Source organism: Netta rufina, assembly GCF_964035555.1.
Source record: "Netta rufina genome assembly, chromosome: 8".
NCBI lineage: Eukaryota > Metazoa > Chordata > Aves > Anseriformes > Anatidae > Netta > Netta rufina.
Window position 1 is genome coordinate 9,867,179 of NC_140131.1, and position 12,855 is coordinate 9,880,033.

The window sequence follows — 12,855 nt, forward strand, 5'->3', positions numbered from 1 at the left end:
GCTCTCCTCATTAGGGTTATGATTAACGCATTAATGAGACACCTTGGGCTCCCCATAGCAGGGATGGGGCGGCTGGGAGCAAGAAATGTGTCAGTGTCGGCGTGATGCCTTCCCCACCGCAGAGAGGGGAACAAAATGAGGGAGCACTTCATAATGTCCTGCTGGGGCACTGCTGATTTCTCATGGACAGAGAGAAATATTCCCCTCGGACAGTGGGTGGCACCCCTGTGCCTGTGTGGCTCATGCAGGGGCTGTGGTTTGCTCAGGGTGAGTCCCCTGGGATGTTCTCAAGGATCAAAACCACTCCTGCAAACCTGATCAGCACGCAGAGCAGCCAGGTCTGAGCAGCAAAGAGAGCTGAGGACTTGGAATAATTCCTGAACGAAAGTTTCACGCTAAAAACCCACGGCACTGATTTCTGACCCTGTCTCACTCTCTTTGTAGAGGCTTTATTTAGTTCCTGTCCTTTCGCTTCTGGCTGGCGGCCAAGGCAGGGAGCAGGCCAGGGATGGTAGTGCTGATTATCTTCATTTAGTAAAAAGAAGAGGGTTACAGAAAATAAGTGAGTACAAAATAGTGGGAGCAAAGGGCACGGGGAGGAGGAGGGGGGATGCTGGTCCAGGAGAGAGGCACCAGCTTGGTGCTGGGTCTCTGTGGGGCACTAATGGTGCATATCTTATACTGGCCTTGCCCTGTGTCACCTGGCAAACCTGATTTTTTGGGATGGTTGGGCATGATCGGTGTTGGGCTGGGGTAGAGGGACAAGAGCAGCAGCCCCAGAAAGCTGCTCCCTGCTCCAGAAATGCTGAGGGGCTGAGAGGAGCTGCTCCCAAAAGGAAATGACCCCCAAGGGAAGGGGTTTCAGCTCGCTGGGAGCTGACTGCCTGGTGCAGAAGAGAGAAGCCGAGGTGAGTCACTCCCCGTCTCCAAGCCTGAAACATTAAAACCATTTTTTTATCAAAAGAAAATTAAATCTCATGAGTCAGAGAGAAGAAAAAAAAATAAAAGGATTTGCCAGAGCAGAAGATGCTGCTGGGTGACTTGCAGGCAGACAGAAGGAGCATTTGCTCGGCGGCCCAGGAGAGTACATCTCCTCTGCCACTCCTCCGCTGCACAGAGCGCTGCCACTCGTCTATTTTTAATAGCAGTGACACAGGCAGTGAACTGCCTTCAAGGCTGGGAGCTTGTCGTCCTTCCCCTGCGCATCTGTCCTGACTCAGCTCCTCTCCGAGGGCTCTGCACTGCTCCGTACCCCAGCGGAGGAAGAAGGGGAAAGCAAAGTGGGTACAAAAAAAGTAGATTGGAGAGCAAAGGCTCTCCCAGGCGCAGGGTCAGCCCTGTCCCACCACCCCATTGCTTGCACATCCTTGTGGCCATCCAGCTCGGCACCACTACATAACCTCAGCACCACCAGCAGCTTGGCTGGAGCCCTGCTACGGCACCACAGCAGCGTGACAGGCCCTGAGCCCCAGCCAAGGCAGCAGATGGCCACGACGAGCAGGCTGGGAGGACGAGGCTGCAGCACCGGTCACAGCACGGCAGCTGCCTAGCTGGGAGTACCCATCTGTCCCAAAACGAGCTCTCTTTGGTTCCTCATGCTGTTCTCAGCCTCCAGTGCTGACTTGCCCAGCCTTGTGGAAGAGGAGAGTGGAGGATGCTCTGGCAGTGGATGCTGCAGCATGGCTTTGTACATGAGGATGTGCTGGTTGCCTTGTCCTCATCAATGGTGGGACAGCATCACTGTCCTCTTCCTTACCACACATTTAAATCCTCGTGCAGAGGACAGCGTGCAATCATCCCCACAGAGCCCTTCCTGTAGCTGGGAGGGTGGCTGGGACATGGTGAGGAGCACATGGTCCAAACACATCCCCTGCCGCATGCTGCCCTGCTCAGAGCAGTGGGAAATGCTCTCTCATCCGTGAACGACCCTCACCTTGGTCTGCAAAGGCCATCTGCAAGGCAGGCAGGGGTGGGAGGATGCTCCTGCAGAGCAGCCTCTTGGGATCCTTTTTGAAATCTCAGGGGTTTGGCGTGTGACTGTGAGCCTACGGGGATTCTTACTTGCAGCTATCCCATGAAATGTCCGCCTAGCACAGGGCAGGAAAAGGGACAGTGTTGACATTAGGCAAGGGGCAAATTCCAGGCAGTCCCTCTGGGACTCTCTCGCCTGGCTCCCATGAAACGACTTCAGATTTATCCTGGTGTCTAAAGAGGAAGTTTTTGCTTGAGGGGCTTCATCACACAAAATACTTGATGGGTTAAGTCACTAAAATGCCTGCTCTCATCACAGTGCTGTGAAGTTACCCACTACCTCGTTCCCCTGGGAAGGTAGAAAGGCAGCCCCCTTTGCTCAATGCTTTTTAATTTTGGCCCCCACAAAACCTCCCTGCTGGGGACAACACCTGCTCTGCTGCCGTGGAAGCAAACTTGTGTGGCTTCATTGCAGCATCTTTCTCCTTGGGAAGGAGAAACCTCCCAAACTTCTCTGCCTCCGGGGCATTTCCAAAGCCCAGTGGAAGGGAATTCCCCCTCCCGTGATCTCATCCACATCTGATGCCTGATTTTGTTGCCACCCTGTGAGTGGCAGTAAAATCCTTGGCTGTTCTTTTGCCAGACCGGTTGTATTTATAAAGCCAAAGTGATCTGTCTGAGGGAGAGTCAGACCGAGAAAGCGGTGGAGCAAACCGCAAGCCACAGACCTGCTTTTTGGCATAGCTGATCTTTGCGTGGGGCAGCCAGCCCAGGGCAGGGGGAGGAGGGAGGAGGAATACCTGCTCCGAGCTGAGCTCCCTGCCCTGTTCCCAGGCTGAGAGACCCTTCGATGCAAGAGGGACATCACTAGATCGAAGTACACCGCGACATCCGCAAGACTTTTCCTTTGATATGTCCCTTTGAAGTGTCTTTTAATACGGTGTTCATTTTTCTCTCTCCAGGAAACAGAAGGAGACTAAAAAAGCCATCCATCTTCTGCAGATATTGAGGCCATGGATTTGTTGGGTATTTCTGCCGGCTGCAAGGAAGGACAGGGGGACTTCCTTAGACAAAGTTTCTGCGGTTGCTGTACGTGCACGTGTGGTCATCAGCAAAACCCATTCTTTTGTGCTTTCAAAACACAAGCCTTGCCTTTCAGATAAGGTGGTAGCAGTGTTCATAAGACTATCCCATCTCCCAGGCCTTCTCAAAACATGGATTGTTTGTGATATAAATCACAGGATCTCATGCAGTGTTGTGTGTTTCCAGTTGTGATTTAACTTTACTGAATCACACTGGCATATATTTATGCTGCTACTTTGCACCAGCCCATGGGATAAATGCTTATTCCTGGTTATTACCAATAAGACATTTGTAGACCAAAAACAGAAGCCACTAATATCTTGCCTGGAAAGCAGAAAAAAGGTGATATTTATGACAGGGAACTGGGGAAAGATAATTCATTTGCTTTAGTTCTGGGATTAGATCCCAGAAGGAGAAGTAATCAAAACCTGCCACCAGATGTCATCTTGCAGCTAACTAATAGCTTCCAACGCAGCCGGGACTAGGGGCACAGTGAGGTGAAACTGGAGGGCACTGACACTTAAACAGGGCACAGAGCAGCAGGGATCCTTGCAGTCATTTAGAGAATGGCCACGGAGACTGAGATGTTTCAGTGCTTGCCCTGTAAAGTCTTTTCAACTCGCTTGGACAAATCCCAGCACCATGTAAAGTGCAGAAATTTAACTCTAAAAAATAAGTCCTAGCAGAAGACACCGACTGATCCGAGTAGTTCCACCTGTTCAGTCACAGATTAAAATACGGTGGGTATGCTGATCATTGTTTAATGGCTCAGTTACAAAAGCTTCACTGCACCCTGTGCTCAAGCTGCCATTAGAATAGATGTTTGCAAATGCTTGTTATTTAGCATTCGGGAGTGTGGGAAAATCACTGCATGGGAAATCCAGAAGGAATATGAAATAAATATTAAAAAAAAAAAAAAAAGCTATGTTTTTTTTCCACGCAAACCACTGTTAATCTGTTACCTGTACAGAATTTATTACTTTTTTTTTTTTTTTTTTTTTTAGTTAAATTTATGTAGAACATCTTACTGTAAATTCGTGTGAAATTCTAAGACTAAATTCAGTCAATAAATTGCAGGTTCGGGATTTTATCCCAGCTTCAAGGGCAAAACTCCACTGTTATCTATAGAGCCGTTGTCGATGTTTCCAACACCAAAGTCCCCCGAGCGTGTTTTGGATCAAGCTGAAAAGCTTAAATACAAAATTAATGATGGATAGGGGAAAAATAGAACTTATTTTTAATATGGGAAGGGTGAGCAGCGCGTTCTTGTCTGAGAACCCTTTTGGTTATAGCTCCTCCACTTGTAATTGTTTGGGATTCTTTTTTTTCAATACAAGACTCTACAACAGACGAGATTTTAAATTTATTTTTTATTTGTTGAGTTTCAGTAAAAGTAGCTCGGATATTGCCAAGGATGAGGTCGGGGAAAAAACAAAAAACAAAAACCAAAAAACATCAGTTTTGGTTAAAGGCTGGAGCAGGAGGGGGCCGTGAGGCGCCAGGGCAATGGGGGGGGAGGAGGCCGTGCCGTGCCCAGGCCGCGGGGCCTCCATGAGCACCTGGGCCCGCTGACAGCTTCACGCCCACCGCCGCCTATAAACACGCGGGGATTGGTTCTCCTGCCCGTCCGTCAGAACGTGCGCCGCGCTCTTACTGGCTAGCTCTCTTATTTATAACCCGCCCTCAGGGGCTGGCCAATGAGAGCGTAGCGCCCTTAGCAACGCCCCTCTCTCTTTCCTGCCGCTGGCTCCTGCTATCGTCCTGGGAGTTGTTGTCCCTGCTCCCGTTGGTCGAGGTACCTGCCACTCAAGCGCCCCTTAGCCAATTAGAAAAGAGCACTCACGTGGATTACCTGCGAACCCCTCCGCGCCTGCCTTCCCCTCCTCCATTGGCCACACCCCGCCGTCCATCAACCCTCTCCGGGCTCCGATTGGCTACAGGGGAGGGCGGTGGGTGTCGGGGTGCCGCCCCGCCTCCGGGGGCGGCTCAGTGGCGGTGGCGGCGGTGGCGGAGGCGGACGCAGAGGGAGGAGCCGCGACGCTCCGCGGCCCCCGCGCCCCGCAGCCGGGCTCGCTCCTCACATGGGGCCCCCTCGCCTCCCCTCGGCGGGCCGCTGAGGAGCCGGGCAGGCCGCCATGACAGCCCCCGCCGGCCGCAGGCCCCGCTGGCGCCGCCGCCGCTGCTCAGGTAACGGCCGGGGGGCGGGGGGAGGCCTGGCTCCGGGCGTCAGGAGCCGGGAGGGGACGCTGAGGGCTCGGGGGGAGCTGCCCGGGGGTCTGCGGGGGGCGGGTGGGCCCCCAAGGGGAGGGGGTGTCCCTGTGACAGGGGGTGTCCCTCTGACAGGGGTGCCTGGGGAGCTGGCAGCCCCTTGGAGAGCACCACGCGGGGTGTTATTAGGTTTGTGTCCTCCTAAAAGCCCTTACGGGTCGTGTTTAGGCTCGCTTTTGAGCAGCCTGCATGCTCCAGCTGGAATAATTTCTTCCCAGCTCAGCTTCTGGTGGTGTCCGGGGCCGTGGGGTGGCTTCGTGGGCTGCAAAACCACCGGGTGCGTGGTTCCAGGGGGTTCACAGGCGCTGGAATTTACAGCCCGCGATAAGGTGTTTTATGAGGAGCTCCGGTGTGCCCAGTGGGTTACTCGTCAGGGTGGCAATTTAGTCACCAGCTCTGGGAGTTATTGGTGCATGCCGCGCTCTGACAGGCCGGTGAAAGCCTCGCTCCTGGACTTGTGCAGGACGGCGCTTCAGCCATCGTGATTCTTTATGCAGGCGACTTTGTAACTGCACAGAAGAAACGCAGGGCTGAGGGAGGGGGATGTTGCTTCTGTGCCTGCTGCAGGAAAGAGTGAAGCTTGTGGTTCCCTTGCATCACAGGTTTCCTTTTTTCCTGTAGCTAAGAACCAGGCGTTTGCACAATGACCATGCTACGAGGATAAAATCAGAAGCTTTGCGTCTTGCAGCCCGGCACAAAAAAAGTGCTCTTCTAGGCCAGATCAAAAATGATCACCATTTGTATTTTTTTTAAAGTTATTTTCCTCCTTATTAGTTCCTTAGCGTATTCATTTCATGTTGTGTATTTGTCAGTAAGTACATCTGATAATCAGCTGCTGTGTCCTGGTGGCTCCATCTGTTGTCTGCTGCCAAGTCCTCTTTTTGACTTAGTTAGTAAGCTTCTTTTCGTATGGCCCTGTCACTTTTTCTTAAGTTGAACACATTTCTGGTAGTGGCTAGGCCACTTTTTTTATGTGGTTGTCCCCGTGCTTGCACTGGAGAGCTGTAACAGCTTTTGCAACCAGCAGGGGATTTGCTTGAAATAACTTTGCTTTTGAAGCCTGACTTCATACGCTCTGGGTCTGTGGCTCACAACGGTGAGTTATAGATTTCCCCTCAGTACCCGAGGTGCTTCAGGTTGATGTGTAAATATCACCAGGCTCTGGTGTCTCCAGTAACTCAGCAGCAGGTTTGGGATGTCCTGTTGTCCAAAAGGTCATAAATGAATTATCAGGGACCCTGTTACTGTTGTGTTCGTGCTGCCAGTACCTGCTGTAGACATGGTACTGGGTGTCTTGCCCTGATGGGTTTTCTCACTGGCTGCACCGAAACAGCGAAGCGTTGCTTTCTGCCTGCCCTGAGAACCCCTGCAGACAGCTCTCAGCCCTCAGCTATAAACCTGGTGGGGCGGCTGGGGAGACTCCTTGATTACGGAGGTGTTAAAGGGAATCGAAGCCTTTTTATTTTATGCTGGTCAGGAGCTCAGCAAACGTCAGCCTGCTGCATCTTGGCATCTTTGCTAAGCTCCGTAGAAGTGTAGGGAAAGCCACTGCTTTCGGGATGTCCTGCAATTTTCATGTTTTCTTAGGCAAAGAAGGATATATTAAGATGGTCTGTTTGAAGCAGCAGCTGTGTGTGATGGTTTGACCCTGCAACTACGCTGCCCGTGCGTTGGTGTGACTGCAGCCAGGCGAGGAGACAAATAGATTTTTGCGAGGCCCGTCTGTACGGGTTCACTTTTGTTTTGTGTTTGGACTCGAGAAGCTGTTGGCAATTCCTTACTGTGGGCATAAGGATTGAGTGTTTTTTGTTGTTTGTGTGTTTTCCAATTATCTGCCTTCTCAGTGTGTGCCAGGCTTTATGCCTGTGCTTTATACGAGTATTTTTAAACCTACGGCATTGGTCTCGAAGCCCAGGCTTTGCAGTAAGTTAACGTCTCGTCTCTTTCTGGTTTCAAACTTGGCTGCAGTCACAAAATAAATGAACTGTTTGTTTCAGCTCAGCCTCTTGCAAGGTTTGTTTGTGTTACAAAACCGTGGAGCAGCTTAGCAGGCTCCCAGTTTCTGGGCTGGTGTCGCCGTCCCTGGGCTAAGGCAGGTCTCCTCTGAGGAGCGCCAGCCCTGGCCGTGCTGCGGGGGGGCTGGTCAGAGCTAGGAACTATCCCCAGCAGGGGAGATGCGATTAAAGCAAAATATCACCAAAATGAAAGTAGAAAACGATGGGGTTTTCACGTTCAAGTGTCGTGTTGTGACTCAGACTTAAGGCTGGACGCTGTGACTTCCCCCAGTCAGCAGTCAGAAGAGATTTCGGCATCAGGATGAGCTGGGCCAAGCGCAGCACGAGCCCTTCTGTAAATATTTGAAGTTACCTTTCTCCCAAAGACAAGAAGCCAAGGTAGGGACAAACCAAACACCGTCCCTCTGTTAGGACAGCGAATGACAGCAGTTAGGAACAAAACTGTGGAGAGCTTGGCTCTCTTTACCAATGCAGCTTGATTTCTTACGTTTTGCTCCCCCCCCCTGCACCTTTTTTTCCCCTCTCCTCCAGGCTAATGACCTCAAAGTCAATTCAGTCTGGAAGATTTTGTTCTTTACAATCCTTTGAAGCTTTTCTGAAGTTTGCAAGTTCCTAGAGGGAATTCTCCCCCCTCGTCTCCCAGCTCTGTTGTTGAGTGGCACTTGCCAGCATAATTCCTCCCTGGTTTTGTAATGCTGGGCTTTTAAACTCCATCAGACTACGGGTTTAAACAGTTAACTCTTGGCAAATGTCTTATGTCAAAGCTTTGGCATCTTGCTCTTCAGAAAACCTTTTCAAATTAATAACATGCATCCACCAGATTTATGGCTTTCCAGGCTGAATGCCTAGCGACAGTCCTCTGTGTCTAAAAATGGCTGTTGTTGTTGGTAGGGCCATCTTTTAGGAAACTTTGACTTTTAAGTGCAAACATGCACGTGTTGTGAAGATACTGGGGACGAAAAAAGTGTCGGTAATGAGTTGAAATGGCTTTGGAGGGATCTTGTTTTGCACCCTGGGGCATTAAAGGGATGCTGCTGAGGCTGAGAAGCTCGATCTGTTTTTATGTGTAGGAACAGTATGAAATGCTAAGCACTGGCTAATGTATCTCACTTGTTCATTTTGCATTGATGTGTGGGATATCACTTGATGTGCTGTTGTGGGGTTTCCATCCTTACATGTTTTCAGGCTTAGACATTGGTTTTGTAAGCCAACCCCCTCATTAACCAAACAAATGCTGATAGTGTTTGTGTTTATAGTCGGTTCCGCAGCTCAAAACCCGATGCATTCGTGCAGTGGAGAAACTGGTCTTAACGTACTCCTAACTTGGTTTGGTTGTTTCTTGCTTCAAGGTTTGTTTTTAGACGGAGAAATTAAAATGTGGTAGAGCATGAAACCTAAATTTGTGCTTTTCAGCAATATGCCAAGCGGATGAGCGGGGCAGGTACGCGTTTTGACAAATGTGTTTCTAAAACATTTTGGCTTGGCCGAGCGGGGTGCATTCTTGTTGTGGTAAGGATGTCAAAAAAAAGCGGTCTGGAAGCTGGAAAATTTATTGGGAACTGTTTTTAGAGTGCTCGGTGTCTTTCTTAACTGGTCCTAGAGCACAGCTTGAGAATCTTTGAGCTGAACTTTCATATTAAGGAACAAGCAAACAAACCTGACAGCCTTTAGATCTGCAGCAGGTCGGTCTTGCATTCTGCTCGGTGCACTTTAATTAATCATACAAGGTAGTAAATTAAAGTACCTCAGACTGATTTGACAGTCAATTAAACCTTGGTTGATTTGACTGAGAATGTGATCATTAGTGTAATTGGCCAAAATGACAGGAGGCCTGCTTGGAAGTGTGCCCACTTGAAATTTTCCTCTAATTCTGTGTCTGCAATCCTGGGCAGAAAGTTGGACAAACGGAGCTCTACCCTAATAATTTCCGAGGATTTCGTGTGGCTGTCTGGAAAGAAGGCAAGCTTTAGCAGGCAGAAATTGAAGGGACGGGTTACTGGGGAATCCAGATGGCAAACCCTTTGGGGATTTATGTTGTGTGAAGTGCTTTGAATCTCTTCTTTCATTGTGAGATTTGTACGGAGTTTTGCGGAGTTCGCCATGTGATTTCAATCAGAAGGATGTGTATGTGTGAGGGTGGGTTGTGTTTTTTTTTTTTTTTTTTTTGGTAGATTAAGCAGGGTATATGGGGAGCTGATCTTTTGTTAATGGTATCTGGATGGTTAAGACAGAGGCAGGTTTTTCTTCCTGTTTAATATCACTTAATTAAGTTGGTGTCTTCCTCTAGCTAGAAAATGGCAATCTTAGTGTCTCATTTTTTGGGATATATCTTGATACAGGTCTGATTTGTTTGCTGGGCCGCAATGCAGATGGGTTGTTTCACTAGGTTTGGGGGGGTGTCTGCAAAAACTTCAGGGTGCACCTCATGGGAGTCATGGCATTGAGTGTCAGACTGGGTGCTGCTGGGGCAAAAGCTTGCTCCTTCCCTTAAAAAGCTCCGAGTGCAGGTGGGTGCTGCTCTGCGAAGTGCTGAAGCATTGCTTCTTCAAGTCCAGCAGGCCTCTTGGTCAGTCTCCAAACATGCTTGCCTCTTGTTCCAGAAAACGACTTGTTAACACCATTGTTTCCTGCCGCTCCTCCTTCCACAGATAGTTCTTTCTTCATCTCCCTGAAAAGCAACCAAACGTTAGGTCACTGCTCTCAGATCAAAAAGAATTATTTAAGTACGCTTGGAAGATCCTGGGCACCTTCTCTGCAGCTGAGGAGCTTCCCTGGGCTATTTCGTCTCCCTGGGGAAACAGAGCGGGCTTTGTCTTCCCGTGGTGCTCCTGTACCATTTCCAGACCTTCAGGGCTCGTGAGGCAGGAATATGAGGTCAGAAATTGGATCCTGATCTTCTCTGTGGCAGCCGGCCACGCTATAACATCAGATGATGTAGTGCTAGCATCTGAAAAGCGCAGGAAGCTCACGCATGGGGGAGTCTGCACATAAAGTTCTGTAGGAATTCCGCAATGTGGGATGCGAGAGAGATTAAATTTTCTTAAACAGGCCCTGGTAAGGGTGTCTTATAACGTCCTCCCCATCCTGACCCTCATTCGGAGAGGTGAGTTTTAAGATATTTGAAATTAACACCACCACAGACCTTGGGAGGGGGGGTCAGGGGTAGAGTTTTTGTTTCTTCTTGGAGAGGACAACCTCAAATGAATTCCATGCAATTCAACAGAGCTGATTCTGAAGGGCTGTGTGCCTTTCTGACGGGTTGGCACAGCATCTCCGAAGGATACGCTGCATGCAAGATGTGTACAGCAGGACTGCGGCGTATTCAGAGGACAGCTGGTGCGCCTCTGTTTTTGAGATGCTCTTCAAATTTAGTGCATTGTTCAGGTTTTGTACATCTGTGTACATACAAGCATAAGTGCCTTGTCTGCTCCCTGCTTTGTGATTATTTTGTCTGACACTTCATAAAAAAAAAAAGTTTGCTTTCCCCTTCCAGTTTTTCATTCACCCTCAAAAAAAAAAAAAAATTGCCCTCATTGTGAGTGCTCACTTTGTTCAGGTTTTGTAGGGGCTTCACTGAATTGCTGTAAATGAACAGTTAAGTGTGGAAAAGATGAATAACCTCCTGACTCTAAGGTTTAAAGGGAAAAAAAAAAAAAGTAGGCCACCTGTCAGGTTTGCCAATCCAACTTGGATTTGATGGGCTCCAGAGTCATCCTGATTACTTCATCATCCTCTTACACAGAGAAAAAAAATTCCCTCGGTGTTGTTTTTTCTTTCTTTTCCCCCTTCGTACTTGGCAAATGTATCTTATTTCCTGTGTTTTCAGTTGAACTGAAATTAATATAGCTTTAAAATTGTGTGCGTAGAGAATTGTTCTGGCAGTTTCGTACAAGAAGCCTTTGTTTTTGTAGCAGGATTGTTGATCGTTTTCACAAATTCGGGGACTAGATCTTTAGCGGGTATAAACTTGTGTTTTCATTTGTTAAGAAATTGGTCTTGGAACATTCATACATGTAGGTGGTGGAAGTTTTTAAAAAAAACAACAACAACAACAACAAAAAAAAACAAAGCTTTTGGTGCTCCAGCTACTGTTATTGACAGCTAATAATTTTGTTTAAGTCAACTGAAAGTTGATCTGTTTTCTTGCAATAGCACTAGATTGGTCACCAACTGCTACCGAAGTAGCATAGAAGGTAACATTTTGTGGATTTCCTACTGCTTAGTTGTTTGCTTTAGCAACCAGAACTTAAATAGTGTGTGTGTGTGTGTGAAAGCCCTTTGTTATCATTTAAAGTTTTGAGCTCCAAACTTATTTCTTAATAGTCAGAGAATAGATATTTCCAGGACTCTAAAGGAAAAGTTCATTAGATTGTCCATCTATTTTATGATGCTGTGTGGTTGGTTGTGTGTGTGTGTGTGTTTTTTTACACCTACTTGGATATCTTCTGCTTTTCTCATTCCCTTACACCGGTTAAGTTGTGTTGGAGTCCTATCAAACATGATTAGGTATTTTTATAATAATGACGGTCTCAATTTCTTGTGTTTTAGCTTCCAACAAGAGTAGAGAAGCCAGCAAAGTACCTAAGATGTGAGAAGTCCTCCCTTAGCAGAAGACAAGCCTGTTTTCAAAATGGACCGAAGTAAGCGGAATTCAATAGCAGGATTTCCACCACGCTTGGAGCGCGCTGAGGACTTTGACGGTGGCACTGGAGGAGATGGGACTGCATCCCAGATTGGAAGAGTTTGGACCTCTTCGTACAGAGCCCTGATAAGTGCCTTTTCCAGACTTACCCGTCTTGATGACTTCACCTGTGAGAAAATCGGCTCTGGTTTCTTCTCGGAGGTGTTCAAGGTGCGTGTTTAGTTCTTCCCCTCGTGGTGATTGTTTTGTGTTTGGTGCTGAGAAGTATAAGAGCATTAACAGAAGTACTTCTTCACTGAAGTTGGCTGTTCTTATATTGGCTTTACTTAAGTGATGAAGAGCTTGCAGGACTCAGTTGTTTCCTTTGTCCCTCTTCCAGCTGTTTTTTTATCACTTGTAAGTTATTTGGGGAGTTGCAGAAGCTATTTGCGAGAAATAATATGAGCTAGAAAATAACTGGCTTATCTTTGGTCCCTGCCACATATTGTTGTGTTTGTGTAGTGTATTAAACCCCAGTGGCTATTTGGTTCCCTCTTATTTAAGTTTGGATGTCTTTAATGTAGCTCAATTATTAAGTTTGTGAGATTGTTCTCATTCCTTTGCCAGTTTTTTGACTCACAACTCAGGATGTGCCAGTGTTAGGAGATCTACACATAATTACTGAGTTTGAAACAACAAAATTTGTTGCGCTGCAGTTATAATACATTCAGCTACTGCTCTGTTCCCTTTGCTTCTTGTTATGCCATACCTCTAACTTAAATAATCAGATTGCTTCATAGTAAATAACGTGAATAAGAAAATCAGAGATTGTCAGTGACTTGCTGCTACAGTATCTGAAAAGTGGTTAAGGACATGGAAAAGCAATTTGTGTCACTG

At 47.9% G+C, this 12,855-nt stretch overlaps 1 protein-coding gene across 2 annotated transcripts in view; it reads left to right on the forward strand.

Annotated features, from left to right (window-relative positions):
• The first annotated feature begins 5,058 nt into the window (after nucleotides 1-5,058).
• Nucleotides 5,059-12,855, forward strand: part of TESK2 (testis associated actin remodelling kinase 2) — a 76,117-nt gene continuing 68,320 nt past the window's right edge. For both annotated transcript variants that reach the window (XR_014618673.1, XM_084291235.1), the window contains exons 1-2: nucleotides 5,059-5,241; nucleotides 11,886-12,189. Coding sequence is in view for 1 of the 2 variants with exons in the window: in XM_084291235.1 (XP_084147361.1) it covers nucleotides 11,968-12,189 (222 nt within the window). In the remaining variant the exon portion in view is untranslated. The remainder of the gene's footprint in view (nucleotides 5,242-11,885; nucleotides 12,190-12,855) is intronic.